The sequence below is a fragment of the Macrobrachium rosenbergii genome, chromosome 10, assembly GCF_040412425.1.
Source record: "Macrobrachium rosenbergii isolate ZJJX-2024 chromosome 10, ASM4041242v1, whole genome shotgun sequence".
NCBI lineage: Eukaryota > Metazoa > Arthropoda > Malacostraca > Decapoda > Palaemonidae > Macrobrachium > Macrobrachium rosenbergii.
The window spans coordinates 69,629,707-69,649,706 of NC_089750.1; the positions used below are offsets into that span (position 1 = coordinate 69,629,707).

At 36.0% G+C, this 20,000-nt stretch overlaps 1 protein-coding gene across 5 annotated transcripts in view; it reads left to right on the forward strand.

Annotated features, from left to right (window-relative positions):
* LOC136842796 (hillarin-like) overlaps positions 1–20,000 on the forward strand; it is a 154,557-nt gene that overhangs the window by 29,857 nt on the left and 104,700 nt on the right. For 3 of the 5 annotated variants that reach the window (XM_067110643.1, XM_067110645.1, XM_067110642.1), the window contains exon 2: positions 16,310–16,496. In XM_067110643.1, coding sequence (XP_066966744.1) covers positions 16,314–16,496 — 183 coding nt within the window. In that variant the 5' untranslated portion in view covers positions 16,310–16,313. The remainder of the gene's footprint in view (positions 1–16,309; positions 16,497–20,000) is intronic. The other 2 variants (XM_067110644.1, XM_067110641.1) reach the window with 1 other exon arrangement.

Sequence of the window (20,000 nt, forward strand, 5' to 3'; positions counted from 1 at the left end):
GGCTTTCTTGGGCGTGGGCGTAACTATCGCTGATATCCGTCATGGTTATTTTAAGGGAACAAAGATAAATTGCAGGAAGTTACGAGACAAAATGGCAGAAGAAGAAGAAGAAGGAGAAGAAGAAGAGAGAGAGAGAGAGAGAGAGGAGGAAGTTATGGAAGAAATTGTTAAACTAAAGAGCTCAATCACGAGACAGATCAATCTAATACTTTAGGACATACCGTTAGAAGAGCTTAGCTGTAATTTGAGACCAAAATCCTGAGACGCGAGACAGGTTTTAGTTTTCATACAAGGTCCCGCCCTGTGGGGATACCTGACAGGTGCTTCCCCAGACTTCAGATGTTAAAAAGCAAACGTGGCAGCAACAGGCGCTTTGTTTTTCTTTTGGAGCCATCCGTTTTCAGGAGAGACGGCTCAGTGATGAAAAATTATTATTATTATTATTATTATTATTATTATTATTATTATTATTATTTTTAAATTCAAATTAATTATCTGAGCTTCAAAAGCCATTTAAGAAGTGAAAAACTACAGTAAAATTATGCAAGAGTATACAAGATGTACATATAAGGTTGACATAAGTGAACACACACTTATATATAAATAAACATAACCTTCATACACGTAAGTAAATACACACATATATACATCCATCCTTACAAGTGCATAAATACACACATACACATACCTTCATACAGGTACATAATTACACACACGTACATACTTTCATACAAGTACACAAATACACACATATACAGACCTTCATACGCATACGTAAATACACACGTACAGACCTTCAATCACGTACATAAATACACGTACACACACACTGAAATAACACAAAAAATTATTATTGTAATTACCATACACAACGAATGCTGACATTAGCAACATTTCGCCATTGCCGCTAATGGTTACCTATATCAGAGAGAGAGAGAGAGAGAGACCTTTCCGTCAGCTCCCTCCCACCCAAAAGCCTTCAGCGCGCTGACTCACCCAGTCGTGAGTCAGTAATGACTCACGTTTTCGTCTTTCGCAAATGGGAGGGGGGGGGCAATAAAAGAAAGTTGTGTTATTACTGGGCTATTTTTCGGTGATTTTTTTTAAAGACAGGGAATTTTGAAGGTTATTCTTCTTTTTTGGTAAAAATGGAAGGCGTTTTCTCTCTGTATGTTTATTTATATAGTTTTTTTTTTTATGTCAGCCATTGTATTGGCAAATGAAAAAGTATTGTCGTTTCATCTTTTATTCTTTAATAACGTCATTTCTTTGCTCATCTGTCGATGTATTACTGTAATGCCTGATTGTAGAAATTCCTTGTTTCACGACAATGTGTCTATTTAATTTGATAAAGACGAAATTCATCCTCTCTCATGTGTATAAATTCTGGGAGTTAAATTATTCAGAACTGTCTTTGAAACTACACATAGTTCAATTTAGTAAAGTAACTTCTGAACTGAACTGAATATAGAGTTTAGCCCAAAGGCCAAGCACTGGGACCTATGAGGTCACTCGGCGCTGGAAAGGAAATTGAGAGTAGAAAGGTTTGAAAGGTGTAACAGGAGGAAAACCTCGCAGTTACACTGTGGAATATTTGTAAAGAGAGTGGTGGATAGCGAGGTGGGAGAAAGACAATATGAATGGAGGCACAGTAAAATGAATGAAAGGGGTTGCAGCTAGGGGCCGAAGGCGCGCTGAGAAGAACTTTTAGTAATGCCTACAGTACACCTCATGAGGTGCACTGACGGCACTAGACCCCTAGGGGAGTATTTTCTGAAAGATTAGGCCTGTTGTATCTACGCCGTGTTAGGTTATTTTCTTAAGCTACTGCAGCTCTGTACTAGACTTACCCATTTGCCTTGTTTTAAATAATTCTCTCATATTAGGACAGTTTTCCCTTGCTTTTTGTTTTCTAATATATCAAAGGCATTTTATTTAATTAATATGTTAGCCATTGCGATGTCAGTTTTCATAAAGTCAATAATTCATTCATTCATTCATTTATACCTTTTTTAAGTCGAAAGAATTTTTGAATATGTTTATTACATTCGGATTTATATGGTGTTCATCCGCTTGCCTCATTTTATATTTTTCACTCTTCATTTATGATTGTTATGTTATTTATATTGAAATGCCATGAAATCTTCACTTGTTTTATATATTATCACAGCTCATTTTACAGTGCAAAAACTTGTAATTTTTGTAATATTTCCTTCGACTTCCACTTTTTTTAAAGCTGTTTCTCTTTAGGAGACCTTTTCGGTAAACGTTGTGTTTGTAATAATAATAATAATAATAATAATAATAATAATAATAATAATAATAATAATAATAATAATGTCGCAATACCATGGAACACCAGATTAGATGAGAAAGAAAGAAAAAATTGTTAGGTATCAAGACCTGAAAATCGAAATAAGAAAGATGTGGGGTATGCCTGTGGAAATTGTACCCATAATCACAGGAACACTAGGCACGATCCCAAGATCCCTGAAAAGGAACCTGGAAAAACTAGATGCCGAAATAGCTCCAGGACCCACGCAGAAGAGCGTGCTATTAAAAACAGCGCACATAGTGAGAAAAGTGATGGACTCCTAAGGAGGCAGGATGCAACCCGGAACCCCACACTATAAAAACCACCCAGTCGAATAGGATGACTGTGATAAACCAATAATAATAATAATAATAATAATAATAATAATAATAATAATAATAATAATAATAATAATCACTTATTGGCATGACAATAAAAACTGTGGATGTTTAATCGATAGCACTGGATTTCATTATTATCTTTATTGTTGCTGTTCTCGTCGCTGCTAATAGTATCGATTTTGTATTTCCCAGTCGCTTCAATTCCGTCGTTCTTCTTGGGATGAAGACCTGGTATTTAACCAGTAATCCCCCTTCTATTGATTCTGTGTAGGAGGGCGGGTAAGATGAATCCAATACCTCTGAAGAGATTACAGAAGTCCCAGTAATCCCCCTTCTATTGATTTTGTGTAGGAGGGCGTGTAAGATGAATTCGATACCTCTAAGAGAGATTACAGCCATTGCAGAGTCAAGGGGCGTTGACTAAGTCGTGACTTATTATTATTAATATTATTATTATTAGTATTATTCAGAAGATGACTCCTATTCGTATGGGACAAGCCCACAGGGGCCATTGGCTTGAAACACAAGCTTTCAAAGAGCATGGTGTTCATTAGAAGGAAATAAGAGGAGGTCAAGGGAAATACAAAGAGAAGAGATCTCGCCTATTAAAAAAAAGAAAAAATAATTAACAAATTAATAAACAGGTAAAAATGTAACTAAATTATTCAAATGTCAGGAGAATTGCATTAGGGTATACATTGCAGCTTCGCACGAACTTTTGAAGCGTCCTGAATTCCTCAGTGGAGTCGATAAGTGTTTGTATAAAGCTTTGAAGAGAAGAATGATGAGGGCGTTGTAACATTCTTTCTGGCTAACAATAGGAGAAAGGTAGCACTTGTCACAACTTCAACTTCCATGCTCTGACAACATTAAGCTTGCGATCAATCCCTGTAAATTCCCTGTAGGATAATCTGACGGAATATTTTTGCTCGCAACCACAGACAGGCTGTCGCTGCAGACAGGGTTGTCATTTTCTAGTATCAGGTGTAATACTACTCAGTTTGCTGGGAGTTTTGTTTTGGCTGCAAGTAAAATGTGGAATAGTTTGCCCAGTGCAATTGTGGGATAATTTGACCTCTAAATGTTTATGAGCGGAGCAAATTCATTCCTGATCTCTGCTGACGTCTCCTGAATTCCTGGGTGTATTTGTCTTATTTTCTGTTCCCGCGTATTTCTTGATTTATCACCTTTTCCTCTAACTTGTCTCTCTCTTTAGCCTGATTTACCTTTGGAGCCCTCGGGTTTTATAGTCTGTTGAGTCTGTCCATAAGGATTTTCGGCTGAAGATTCAAAGAAAGAAATAAACACACACACACATATATGCAAATATGATGGAAATAGTCAACGCATGAACAAGTGTTCACAGAAATAAATTTCAGACTCACATCGGGATCGAAATCCGGTCTGTCAAATGAAAGGCAAGGGAGCTACTGAATAACCTGTGTGGGTCAACTGGTAGCGCTTTGGCCTTTCATTTGAGAGACCGGGGTTCGACTGCAGCGTGAGTCAGAAATTTTTATGTGTAATATATATATATGTAAATGTTTGTAGGAATGTATGCCTATGTGTGTGTGTGAAGAGTTGGAAAGGGAAGAATACTGAATTAGATCTGAAATATATTCTATAGATTATCATACAGGATATTTAAAGGGATTGACCGCAAACTTGCAATTATAACATGACACTCAAAAATAAGAATAAAATGATATCATGATAACACTGACATAATCGCAAAACTGACAGGATAATTTTCAGTTTCATTCGTTGTATTCATTCCTTAAGTATCGAACGATGCCATACGTTGCTCCCCGAATCAAGCGAAGCTTTTCAGAAAACAAAATTATATATATATATATATATATATATATATATATATATATATATATATATATAATATATATATATATATATATATATATATATATATATATATATATATATATTTATATATTATAGATATAGATATATATCTATATATACAATCGTGTATATATAGCCACACATATTACTTATATATATGTATATATATATATATATATATATATATATATATATATATATATATATATATATATATATATATATATATATATATATATATAAAATCAGGAAGGAATGAAACACTGGAGTGCTGCGAGGCCTTTCGACGCTATGTCCTTTACTTAGCTAAGTAAAGGACATAGCGTCGAAAACCTCAGCACTCCAGTGTTTCCATTTCCTAAATGAATTTTATCTTTATTTATATATATACATACACACACACACACACACACACATATATATATATATATATATATATATATATATATATATATATATATATATATATAAAATCAGGAAGGAAACGGAAACAGTGTTTCCGTTTCCTTCAAATGAATTTTATCTTTATTATATATATATATACACACACACACACACACACACACACATATATATATATATATATATATATATATATATATATATATATATATATATATATATATATACTGCAGGTCAAACCGACTCCTTCCCACCTTGCTCAATCTGCCCCCTGCATTGATCACCCACTCTCGTCAGCTCCTTCTAAACTCTGAAGGGCTTCGAGGGCGCAAGAACCTTTTTGAAGTCTCCATTAACAACGGTGGACCTTTGATACTTCGAGAGCGATCGATCTCTGCAACCTTTAAACTTTTTCTTGGATTTAAAAAAAAGTTTTTTTTTGTGGTTATCGAGCGGTAACTGGACATCGAAAGTGTTGTTTGTCCTTTGATTATTTTATTATTATTTTTGTTTAGGTTTTGTCTTTATTTGTTTTAGGTGATTTATTGTGTGCTTTAATAGTGATGTTTGATGATTTGGGATTATTATTATTGTTATTATTATTATTATTATTATTATTATTATTATTATTATTATTATTACTGCTTTATAATAATAATGATGATAATAACAGTATTAGTAATAATAATAATAATAATAATAATAATAATAATAATAATAGTACAGTAATAATGATAATAATTATAATAATCCTAGATTATCAAATATCGTTTTTATTCTTATTACTAGCATTATTATTAAAAAATAATAATAGTAGTCATCATCATCATCATCATCATCATCCTAGATTATTATTATTATATTATTATTATTATTATTATTATTATTATTATTATCAAACGACAAATTCCGCTAATTTCACTCGACGATCCTTCCGTGTCACGGCCTGTTCATTCCATCATCCATTCAATTGAATTCGAAGCTCACAAAGAACGGAAGGAAGAGAGTAATTTTGGTCGTTTTCTTTCAAATTATTAGACCAACTGGATTTTCTCCCCCAGATGATAGCAGACTCTCCTTTTCAGCAGAGGAAAATAGTGGGTTTTCTCTTTATGCAGATGACTGCGAGGAGTTCATATGTTTGAAGACGATGGGAAGGCTTTGAAGTCTAACTTTTTTTCTCTCTTTTTTTTTTTTTGCTATATTTGTTTTCTCGTTTAATCACACCTGTTTTTTAAAGATAGATATGAAGCTCTCAGGCTTCTGGTCTTGATTCTTTTAGGAAACGTCTCTGGAGTATCAAAAGATTCTCTCTCTCTCTCTCTCTCTCTCTCTCTCTCTCTCTCTCTCTCTCTCTCTCTAATTTTTTTTGGCAGGCTTCTCTGAAGTATTTGTATTTAAAGATTCTCTCTCTCTCTCTCTCTCTCTCTCTCTCTCTCTCTCTCTCTCTCTCTCTCTCTCTCTCTCTCTCCTTTGATCTATTTTTTTGGGGAAACTTCTCTGAAGTATTAACTGATTCTCTCTCTCTCTCTCTCTCTCTCTCTCTCTCTCTCTCTCTCTCTCTCTCTCTCTCTCTCTCTCTCTTTGATCTATTTTTTTGGCAACCTTCTCTGAAGTATTAACAAATTCTCTCTCTCTCTCTCTCTCTCTCTCTCTCTCTCTCTCTCTCTCTCTCTCTCTCTCTCTCTCTCTCTCTCGTGGTCATAATCCTTTTCTTCACTTTTTTCTTTTCTGTATTAACCATTTTTTGGAAGAGTGTGCATGTTTTTCCCTTATTCTTAAAGTTTTTATCATCATCATCTTTCTTTATTTATTCAATTACTAACGCTTCCCCTTTGCATATCATGTTCTCATTCTCTTATCTTGATTATTATCCTCTCCTCCTCCTCCTCATTTCCCACCTTTTCCTCACTCATTCTCATTCCCATCTTCTTCATTAAATTCAACTTCCGCCAAAGGACCTTAAAAAAGATTAGGACAGAATCTGAGATGAAGTCTTTATTCCAATGTACCGCTTTGGAATAATTGCCAAAGGGCTTGTGGGCTGCTGTTGCTTGGGAACTGAAGGAAGGATATCAGTACTGTTATTTATTTATACATTAATTAATTAATTTATTTATTTATTTATTTATTTATCCGTATTCGTTTACCTCATGCCGTAATGGTTTTACTAATCTTGTGCCCTGTTTGTTCTCTTTGTTAAACGAGGGTTAGAACTTTATTTATTTTCCTCTCTCTCTCTCTCTCTCTCTCTCTCTCTCTCTCTCTCTCTCTCTCTCTCTCTCTCTCCCCGTCGAGGAAAGTTAGGCAATTTATCCTACGCTGTTGCAGTTGGTAAAATCGAAGCGATGTTGAGGAAGAATACCATTTATAATTCATTTCACGAAGGAAAAGGAAAAGGTCAGAAAGGGAATGAGAGAGTGAAGAAAACACACACACACACACACACACACACACACACACACACACACACACACATATATATATATATATATATATATATATATATATATATATATATATATATATATATATATATATATATAAATATATGCATTACGCAATGGGATTGAATTATATGGAGTCTTTTTATAATATTAGATATGGAGTGAGGACGTTTATTCGACGATTCGTTATATATGGGACACTGAACTGAATACAGAATTTAGGCCACAGTCCAATCACTGGGAACTATGAGGTCATTCAGCGCTGAATCGGAAATTGGCAGTAAAAGGTTTGAAAGGTGTAACTGGAGGAAAACCTCGCAATTGCACCATGAATCAGTTGTTAGGAGAGGGTGGAAAGCAAGATGGAAGAAAGAGAATATGAATGGAGGTACAGTAAGAGAAACGAAAGAGGTTGCAGCTATGGGCCGAAGGCACACTGCAAAGAACCTTAAGTAATGCCTACAGTGCACCGCATGAGGTGCACTGACGGCACTATCCCCTACGGGGTACATAGGCTACTGTGAGTTCGCAGTCTTTATGAAATTGATAAAATATGAAAGAGTTCACTATTTACTTACTGCATCTTTTATATATATTTGTCTTTCTCAGTTGTGCTTTTAGACACGTTTAATGTTTATTTTATACATTCATACTTTCTTGAAGGGAAAAAAATAATAGCAAGTAATAATTAAAATGTGAAAATAGGACGCAGAAATGTTTGTTGTCACATTTTCACATTAAATTTACATCCTGTCAACAGCTGTAACCTACCCCACAAGAAAACTCTATTCAGTGCAAGTGTAGTTATATAACCTGAAAGACCAAAACGCCCAGGTACCTTATCATGAAATTATGCCACGCGATATTAACAGGTGAAGCTTTAAAACCACCCCCAGAAAGAAATCCAGCTCTGCTGCACAGCTGCGCGCTCGCCCGCCATAGAGACATGCAAAACAAGTTTTCAAAACAAAGTTGCACGCTACTTTCGACCCGCCATTGTTCACTCTTGTGCCGCCGGAACACGGATTCGGTTCTACCACAAAACAATTCATCCGTTCCGCTATTGAGTCCTTCCTATTCGAGGTCCTGCGTAAAGGAGCAACTCTACAAAGGCTCTACCAAAAAACCATTCCCCCATTCTAACTGGGGCTGTTAGAGTCCCAGTTCGAGGTCCTACTTGGAGGGGGTGCAGCTCTACAAAGGTTCTACCACATAACCATTCCTTCAGTTCTACTATAGAGTCCCATTCGAGGTCCTACTTAGTGGAGGAGCAACTCTACAATGGTTCTACCACAAAAACATTCCCTCAGTTCTACTATAGAGCTCTATTCGAGGTCCTACTTAGAGGAGGAGCAATTCTACAAAGGTTATACCACAAAAATATTCCCTCATTTCTACTGTATAGCCCTATTCGAGGTCCTACTTAGAGGAGGAGCAATTCTACAAAGGTTCTACCACAAAACCATTCCATCATTCCTACTAGAGTCCCATGCACGGTCCTACTTATAGGAGGAGTAATTCTACAAAGGTTCTACCACAAAACCATTCCCTCCACTCTACTGTAGAGCTCTCTTCGAGGTCCTACTCAGACAAGGTTCTACCACAAAACCATTCCCGCAGTTCTACTATAGAGGTACTACTCAGAGGAGGAGCAATTCTATAAAGGTTCTATCACAAAACCATCCCCTCAGTCCTACTATAGAGACCCATTCAAGGTCCCGCTTAGAGCAGAAACTCGACATAGGTTCTACCACGAAACCATCCCCTCATTTCTACTATAGAGCCCTCTTCGAGGTCCTACTTAGGGGAGGAGCAACTCTACAAAGTTTCTGCTACAAAACCATCCCCTCATTTCTACTATAGAGCCCTCTTCAAGGTCCTACTTAGAGGAGGAGCAACTCTACAAAGCTTCTACCACAAAACCATTCCCTTTGTCCTACTATTAATATAGAGTCCCATTCAAGGTCTTACTTATAGGAGGAGCAACTCTACAAAGGTTCTACAACAAAACAGTTCCCCCATTCTAACTGAGGCTGTTAGAGTCCCAGTTCGAGGTCGTACTTGAAGGAGCAACTCGACAAACGACAGTCTTCATTATCTTTCCGAGTCATAAACCCGGAATAATCCCAGAGTCATGAATAAATTAAAGGGCCGACTTCTGCCGATTAAGGCGTCGGGGCAGTCGTCGGCGTCGGTTGATTTGAGGATCTCTCTCTCTCTCTCTCTCTCTCTCTCTCTCTCTCTCTCTCTGAGGTTATGGTAGGTCAGGATTAGGAATAGTTAAACCTTTTAGAAAATGTATAAAAAGTGAGCACTGTTACATTATTATTATTATTATTATTATTATTATTATTATTATTATTATTATTATTATTATTATTATTATTATTATTTGTTTTTGTAGATATTATTATTATTACTTGTAGTTTTTAACGATGATGAGTTCATTATTATTATTATTATTATTGTCGTTGTTGTTGATTATAATTATTCGGTCATTTTTATAACTATTATTCATATTTTGTAACTACTATTATATATATATATATATATATATATATATATATATATATATATATATATATATATATATATATATATATATATCAAACAACACATCAAGCCGGCAATCCAGTAAGCCCAAACTCACTTCCCAAGCCCTCCATGCTTTCTAGAGCCTAAACTTCCATAAAAGACTTTCCGAGACGAATAGAAACTGGGAACTCGGAACGCGTTTTTTCCCGCGAAAGGTCGAACGATATTTTAAAATGTCACCGACCCTGGCTTTTGAGTAAGACAAACAGAATGATCTTTATTCGCTCAGAAAAAGGCCGAGGGATTCAACAATGTGTAACTGAATTTACGGTTCTGAAGCTGTACGTTGTTTTGATGTAAGTGTGATTTGAAAATAAGGAATTTAATTTACAGTTCTGAGGTTCTTGTTTAGTGCTTATGGTGGAGAATTTTGAATGTAGGTTTTTAAAGGATGCATTTCATTTATTAGTGATTGGTTGTTAATATTAAAAGCTTATCTGTGAATAAAAGAGGTACTTTCACGACGTTGCCAGTGGGTGGACACCAAAATCTGCGTAATTTTAAGCGTGATACTTGAGGCAAAATTATCATACCTCGGATTTCAGTGATTGGCATGAACAAAAGAGTTGTTTTGACGATACTGTAAGTCTGTGGACAATAAAATCTGCATGATGTTGCATGATATTTTAGGAAAAATTTTCATGTCACAGACTTCAGTAATTAATAAGCGACAATTAGCAAATACACGTATGAACAAAAAAGTTAGTTTCTGATATTGTAAGTCTGTAGGCATCAAATTCTGCATAATTTTAAGCATGATATTGAGGCAAAATTTCACAGATTTCAATGATTGACAAGTAACAATCATTGAAAAATTTCCATAATGTTAAGCATGATATTGAAGCAAAATATTTCATAACAAAGATTTCAGTGTCTTATAAGTTGTAGTTGATAAATACCTGTATGAACAAAAGAGTTACTTAGGCGATATTGTAAGTCTGTGGGCACCAAATTCTGCATGATGTTACAGGTAAAATATCTCATGCCACAGATTTCAGTGAAGACTTACAAATACTCTTATGAACAAAAGAGTTACTTTTTGATACTGTGAGCCTGTGGGCACGAAAATTTCACAGCAGGAAGCGCTGCTCAGTGGAGAGCATCCCACGATTCTCGCCATAAAAACAAACCGCCATGGAAGAGGCCCACCTGGGCCCCCTCGCGTTTGTCATTGGTCCACTCACCTGGTCGGATCGGGTTGGATTCTCTCTCTCTCTCTCTCTCTCTCTCTCTCTCTCTCTCTCTCTCTCTCTCTCTCTCTCTCTCTCTCTCTCTCTCTTCTGGAGATGTACTGAGACATTTGTTTGTGTTGCGTTTTAATGAGTACCCTCTTGTCTCTCTCTCTCTCTCTGCTCTGGAGATGCGCTTAGACATATGTTTGTGTTATGTTTTTCACGAGTACCCTGTTGGTTTGGTGGTCGTTTGTTGTTGGTGTGCCAATGTATATCTGTGTACAGAGCCCATCTCTCTCTCTCTCTCTCTCTCTCTCTCTCTCTCTATATATATCTCTCTCTCTCTATATATATATATATATATATATATATATATATATATATTCTGGATTCTGGAGATGTAATGAGACATTTGTTTGTGTTATTTTTTTCTCAAGTACCCAATTGATCTGGTTGTCACCGGTGTGCCAGTGTATATCTGCGTACAGAAGTCTCTCTCTCTCTCTCTCTCTCTCTCTCTCTCTCTCTCTCTCTCTCTCTCTCTCTCTCTCTCTCTCTCTCTCTCTCTCTCTCTCTCTGACTACCTTTCTGTATACCTCTGTCTGCCATTATTGCTACTTGGCATTTGACAGTCTTATACAACTCCAAATCCGTAACACTAAACATCCGCCAGTCATCACCAAATTTTCTCCTCCACGCAATCGTCATGCCATGAACTCAAGGGCCTTAATGTATTACACATTAAGCGTCGCGAGCGTTTTGTTTTGTTTGATCAAGCAGCAACGGAATGCTTTCCCCCGTGGCGTTAATATAAAAATCCATTTTTCTCGGCGGTTGCGAGCAAAGTGTAACGAAAGTCACGGCGTCATCCGCCGCACACAGATTTTCACTCGGTCAGGAATTCGGCGGTTGTCAAGAGGAAGTTGACAGAACTCCACCCTGTAACACCCCGTCATGGACTCTCCCTCTGACGTGAGTTTCGATGCTCCAGTCTCGATGGTACGAGAGAGGGATAAACAAACGTTGCGTACGAGTGGGACATAGAAGTCAGTCGGCGCACGGTCCGTCGAAGCGCAACTACTATATAGCGTGTACAGTGTCATTCTGATAACTCTCTCAAGGTCTGCTTCGTTATACAGTCACTGGCTGCTGATAGCTGGCTTATGAGCCGGTAAAAGAGCCTTCACGAGTCTCCGCGAATCTTTCTTGGTCTCGCCGTTTGAGAGATTCCAGTTTGCTTCAAGAATCACGTGCAGGTTGGTCAATATTTGGGAGTAAGAGTCTCGTCTCCTTCTGCTGAGAGTAGGCTCCAGGACTCTCCAGTATCCGTTGTTTGTTCCAGTGCAGTGCAAATTGTGCAAGGTGCCATTTATCTTACGGAGTCGTGAATGTCCTGTGATATCTATCAGAAACTTGTCGTGATTCAGAAACTTGTCGTGATGTGTGGTAGCTACTTGTCGTGATATCTGTCAGAAACTTGTCGTGATATCTGTCAGAAACTTGTCGCGATATCTGTCGAAACTTGTCGCGATATCTGTCAGAAACTTGTCGCGATATCCGTCAGATACTTGCTGTGATATCCGTCAGCAACTTGTCGTGCTATCTGTCAAAAACTTGTGATACCTGTCAGGAACTTGCCGTGATATCTGTCAGATACTTGTCGTGATAGTATCTGTAATATCTGTCAGAAACTTGTCGTGATATCTGTCAGAAACTTGTCGTGATATTTGGCAGAAACCTGAAAAGATCAGTGTATTAATCCGTCCTTTCTGAGCTTGGAGGAAATATCGAACAAACAAAACACTCATGTGTAAATACTGTCAGTTTTATATAATATATTTGTAATTATCGGAATTATGAGGGATCACCAGAACATGCAACACGCACAAAGCGTGTGGAATCTGTCGATGTTCTTTAAATCTAGGTAGTTATTATGGTTTATGTCTCTCAGCTAATTGTATATGATTGACGTCTGTCTGAGTTTTTAGTGAATTATCTTTATAGGCTGTAATAGGCCTACACTTAGCAACACTCGGTTGACTTTCTTTATTAAATTTACACTTTCTTGCTTTAATTTTAAAATATACTAAAGATACCTAAGCATTAGGAGTGAAAGTATTTTGAAAATAAAAATAAAGGTTTAAATAATATGAAAGCTCATATCTTCTAGACCCTGGTCAGTTAGGCTTAGGTAAGCCCTGATATATTGCAAAGATTTTCTTTGATTCTTCTTTAATTTGTTCTTATCATATTTTTATAATCTGATTCTCTTTTTATCGGATTATTATTTCTAAGGCATATATTTTGATAACCAGTGAGATTAAAGACCCAGTCAGTCAAACATTTTAAACTGAAGGCTATTGTCCCATAAGACCTTGTTTGTGGTTTTTATATATTTTCATAAGACCTTCAGAGGTTTTATAGAATGTAGGTCATCATGATTTTTGTAAAATTCCTTAAAAACTTTTATGTTGTTATAAAACTTATAAAAAATGTTAAAGTTTGTCGTGTTACTGTTGTCTACGTATTACTCTTTCATTCATAATGGTCTTACCCTTTTTCATTCATAATGGACTTACTCTTTCATTCATAATGAATTTCATTTGTAAATTATCTCTAGTCTGCCTGTCTGTCTGTCTGTCTCCTTCGTATTTTGTCCATGATGAAGAATTTTAGTGAATTATTTTAAGATAATGTAGATTATATATTTCTCTTTAGTTTTATTGCAATGCTGTCTTTTTTCTCGTTTTAGAAGATGAAGTTATAATTACCAACAAAATCGATTACTTGCAAAGTTCCTAATGTTGTAAAAACACATTTCAAGATCTGCCTCTTATGTCTTAAGTTGCTCAGTTAGATGGTGGCGTTAAAGTTTTCACTATAAATTTTCATAGTGCATCTATTATGTTACTGAGTACAGAGTATGATTTACCGAAGTTTTATTTAATCCCTTTTCAGGCCAGGGTTTTTCCTCTTTATTTTCGATAAGGTATATTCCCTAAAGTTTTGTATAACCAGCTACTTATTAATGATTAAAATAATAAATTAGTAAATCAATTTACTACAGGCGTTTTAAGAACCTGAACTTCAGCTATTTAAAGCTAGGTCACGTGCATAAAACTTATGATTTATAGTTTCACTTTTACACGATTCATATAAAATGGCATTCCCCCTTTTCCTAGAAACCGTGGACATGATTGTTAAGGTATAATAAAAAATTTTTACTTCTTCCTTGTAAAATCATGTGCAAAGAAGTTTGTGACGATGTTATTTTATGGTTCTCAGCTTGAACTTTTACTTTTATAGGTATCATGAAATCATGGCAATTGCAAGGGTAATGGGACTTTTAAAATTTTTATAGGTATCATGAAATCACGGGAGATGTAGTTTCGTAGAGATCTACTTCACTGTTTTTAACGATATCTGCATTTTCGGTTTTTTCTTCTACAACCAGCAGTATGCCGCTAATGGAACTTTTTTATTTTTTTTTTTTACTTTTACAGGCATTATGAAATAACAGCCAATGGAACATTTATAATTTTATAGATACCATGAAATCACTAGCGTTTGAGATTTATAAAGATAATTTCTAATTCACGGTATCATGAAATCACAGGCAATGGAACTTTTTTTAAAACTTTCATAGGTATCGTGAAATCACTGGCATTGGAACTTTTGTAACTTTCGTAGGTATGATGTAATGATGGCAATGGAACTTTTGTGACTTTTACAGGTATCCTGAAATGATGGCAGTGGAACCTTTTTTTGTTTAAGCTTTCATAGGTATCAGGAAAACACAGGCAATGGAACTTTCGTAACTTTCATAGGTATCATGTAACGATGGCAATGGAACTGTTGTAACTTTTATAGGTTGCCTATCATGAAATGATGACAATGGAACTTTTTTAAACTTCAATAGGTATCATGAAATCACAGGCAATGGAACTTTTGTATTTTTCTTAGGTATCATGTAATGATGGCAGTGAAACTTTCGCTACTTTTATAGGTATCATGAAATGGTGGCAATGGAACTTTTTTTTTTAGACTAATAGGTATCACGAAATCACAGGCAATGGAACTTTTGTAATATTCTTAGGCATCATGTAATGATGGCAGTGAAACTTTCGCTACTTTTATAGGCATCATGAAATGGTAGCAATGGAACTTTTTTTTTTTAGACTAATAGGTATCATGAAATCACTGGCAATGGAACTTTTGTAACTTGCATAGGTATCATGTAATGATGGCGGTGAAATTTTCGTTACTTTTATAGGTATCATAAAATGATGGTAATTGAACTTTGTTTAGACTTTAATAGGTATCTTGAAATCACTGGCAATGGAACTTTTGTAACTTTCATAGGTATCATGTAATGATGGCGGTGAAATTTTCGTTACTTTTATAGGTATCATGAAATGATGACAATGGAAGTTTTTCTTAAACTTTCATAGGTGTCATGGTATGGAACTTTTGTAACTTTCATAGGTATCTTGAAATCACAGGCAATGGAACTTTTGTATCTTTCATAGGTATCAAGAAATCGCAGGCAATGGAACTTTTGCATCTTTCATAGGTATCATGCAATCACAGGCAATGGAACTTTTGTATTATTCATAGGTATCATGAAATCACAGGCAATGGAACTTTTGTATCTTTCATAGGTATCACGAAATCACAGGCAATGGAACTTTTGTATCATTCATAGGTATCACGAAATCACAGGCAATGGAACTTTTGTATCTTTCATAGGTATCATGAAATCACAGGCAATGGAACTTTTGTATAATTCATAGTTATCATGAAATCACAGGCAATGGAACTTTTGTATCTTTCATAGGTATCATGAAATCACAGGCAATGGAACATCTTTCATAGGTAAATCAAATCACAGGCAATTGAACTTTTGTATCATTCATAGGTTATCATGAAATCACAGGCAATGGAACTTTTTGAACTTTTGTATCATTCACAGGCAATGGAACTTTTGTATCTTTCATAGGTATCATGAAATCACAGGCAATGGAACTTTTGTAACTTTCTTAGGTATCATGAAATGATGGCAATGGAACTTTTTTTTTTAAAACTTTAATAGGTATCATGAAATCACTGGCATTGGAGATTCGTAAAGATAATTTCTAATTCGCGTCTTAATTCTCTCTTCCTCTCCTCTACAACCAGCAGTATGCCGGCTAGCACCATGAATCTCTACGAGAACTCTTGCTTGCGGTGCGGCCGAACCGTGTACCAGGTAGACCGCATTGGCCCGCTCAAGGACTTCAGTTTTTTCCACACGGGCTGCTTCAAGTGCCACGTGTGCTCCTCCAAGCTGACCCTCAAGACCTACTGCAACAACCAGGACGACCAGGTAAGTGGCACCCTCGCCCCTGGTTCTTCTCAGGATGTCAAGTAGGGTTATCGTTGGCTTGTTCGTGATTTGTCACAGTGACTTTCTTCTTTTCTCTTTATTCCTTTGTATTTCCCTGTTGTTATACTTTTCCTGTTACTTCTCCTGTTTATGGTTAAAACCTCTTCCCCTTTATTTCAGTGGTCGGGTTAAAAAAGGTATACTTAACTTTTTCCTTTTGCTTACTTTTCAGTACATCGTACCCGAAATCTTTAAACAAAATCCATATGATTTTTTGCAAGCGTGTTTTTCCGTGGACGGTAAGAGAATTATCCAAAATCCAAAATTTTCCTGAGTCTGTTAAGGTTCGTTTTGGACATCAGAAAACAATTTTTCTGCGGTCTTTGTTTTTCAGATTTTGTTCAGAGTACAAAATCACAGCCGTGACACCAGCCAACCCTGGGTGGTGTCAGATAGTTTATGATAATTTAGTGTATGGGAAAACTTTGGCTAATCATCAGATCATATGCCATGGAACTTGTACTAAATAATCACATAAAGAGTCAGGGTCTGTCGGTCAGCTAAAATAATTATGACTGAAAAATCTCAGATTTCATGGAAGGCTCGAAGACAACGTGAAATGACAAGTTTAGGCGTTTCACTTGTGTCAGAGAAGAAATTTAATTTGAAGAGTAAAATCAGGATCTTGAATTTGAAATTGGTTAAAAGAAGTGAATTTCGATCTTTAAAGAAAGGGAAGGAATATAAGTAATAACTAACAATCAGATATTAGATAAGAAAAAGTGACATTTACAATTTAAAAATGTGATCTAAATTTGGTGGTTATTTTTATGAATACAGAGTTAGTTATTGAAGCACAAAATTTGTTACTTTTAAGAGCTTGTATGTTTGAAAATGACTTATATTGAGTGATCACAGATAATTTAGACAAAAATGACCGAAAGTAATCAAATGATAAAACTAACCTTTATCATGACAACTTTTAGTAATATCAGTAATCCGCTCCTCAAAATATTAAATGTTGTGATCAATAACTTAATCAAGTATGACTTAATCAGGTTTAGGTCCCAGACTCCCAAATCGATAGAGTTCTTGATGGCATTAGAAGCCCCTTTATAGTCCTTTCCTGTCTTCTTTAGACTCGTATTTCAGTCTTACGATAAACCCGGCGCATTAACGTAAATCATCCTTGCATTATATACGTAACAACGTTATAAATACGGTATTATGTCGTTATACTGAAGGATTAGCGAGGTTGGAGGGGATACTGTCTCTCTCTCTCTCTCTCTCTCTCTCTCTCTCTCTCTCTCTCTCTCTCTCTCTCTCTCTCTCTCCAATTCTCTGGTAAATATTTGACTCTTTGTCACTTTTTTTCTCAGTATTACAGCATATAAGCTACCCCTTCTCTCTCTCTCTCTCTCCAATTCTTTGGTAAATATTTGACTGTCTCTTTGTCACTTTCTTTTCTCAGTATTACTGCATTTAAGCTACTCCCCTCTCTCTCTCTCTCTCTCTCTCTCTCTCTCTCTGGTAAATATTTGCCTGTCTCTTGCTTTTCTTAGTATTACTGCATAGAAGCTTTCCCTTCCCTTCTCTCTCTCTCTCTCTCTCTCTCTCTCTCTCTCTCTCTCGAACAGGCTCTCTCTATAATCCATTCTTAAAAGGCGAAACAGTGAATGAGATGCTTAGTTGAGATAATCCATTAGAGACTTTGAGAGTAGAGAGAAAGAGTGAATGAGATGCTTAGTTGTTAGTCGACTCTTGTAGTGAGAGAGAGAGAGAGAGAGAGAGAGAGAGAGAGAGAGAGAGAGAGAGACAGACAGACAGACAGACAGACAGACAGAGAGACAGAGAGAGAGAGAGAGTTAAAACATCAGAATCGGTGTTCATTACACCGTCTAACCAGAATGTATACCGTCAAATGAGACGACTTCGAAGAGGTAATTCCCACTTGTGTGAAACCACTCATAAGGTATTCTTAGGAGTCTCTCTCTCTCTCTCTCTCTCTCTCTCTCTCTCTCTCTCTCTCTCTCTCTCTCTCTCTCATACTTACTGATAAAGACTCTTTCCTCAGGGTACATAATAGCGGTCCTTTGCTGAAATTTCTTTCGTGATGCCTGGATGACCTTTTGGCCCGAGTACCGTACGCTGGGTATATATATATGTTAGGAGGTTGAGAGAGAGAGAGAGAGAGAGAGAGAGAGAGAGAGAGAGAATGACTGCTGCGGTTGTGGATATTGACGTGGTGTGTTCATCATTACCTTGAAATCAACAGGGGGATGATTATGATTAAGTGAAGAGTTGTCATTTGCTCCCCGTAGACAGCGCCCCTTTTCCGGTGGGCTCTGCTCTGACAAAAATCTCTCTGCCTTGTCAGCTGGGTGGCATCTTCTGATCATTTGTGTTTCTATTTGTGAAGAGAGGCATTCTAAGCTTGAATACCGTGATTTCATATCAATAAATGCATTTTTGCGTAATTGCTTTGACTTTAGTTAATCACCTTGGAGGTAGGTGGTTGCGGGTTAATTTCTGGATTAAATGACCTTGCTTCTGAGAATCAGAGTCTTCCCAACGATGCATAGTGAATGCGAATAAGATTCTAGCTAAGTCTTATTTGGCATATGAGTCAGATTCTTGCCACTAATTAGCTAGGTCCTGACTGAAGACAGCCTGACAACCGACGATGTCTACGAGACTTGTTCTCTAAAAATAATGATAATGATTTTTCACTTGTATATGTTTTGAAGTATTGCAATTTCCAAAGAATGTGACCTACATTCTACAATGAGAGAAAATTGAAAAACGGATAAGACGGTAATTTGATTTTTGTATAGATTGGTAAAGACTTTCATATCTTATGCCAGGCTAAGTACATAAGAGTTATGATTTATACTTTTATAGGAATCTTATTGAGCAGCAATTCTCCTTTGTTGATATCCACGTACCTTGATTCCGCATGCGATCAGCTACAAGTAACTACCTCGGTGCTTTTCATCAACACAGGCACCACGGGTATTGAAGGACGTTCTTGCATTGTTGGTCCTCGGCCGGGAACTGGGACCGGGTTAAGTTGCTAATATATAATTATATACTGTATATATATATATATATATATATATATATATATATATATATGTATATATATATATATATATATATATATATATTATATATATATATACATGAATATATACATTATATGTATATATATATGAATATATATATATATATACATACATATATATATATATATAAAAAGATAACCAGTGTATATATATATATATATATATATATATATATATATATATATATATAGAGAGAGAGAGAGAGAGAGAGAGAGAGAGAGAGAGAATTCATGTATGCAGTCGCATGCTTATTTACCTAAACAAATTTCTCCATTATTGTGAGTTTGTTTGCGTTGGTTTTTTTTTTTTTTTTCAGACGAACAAACATAACCCAATAATCTTCCCCAAGGCCTTTGACTTACGATTTCTCTCCGATTGT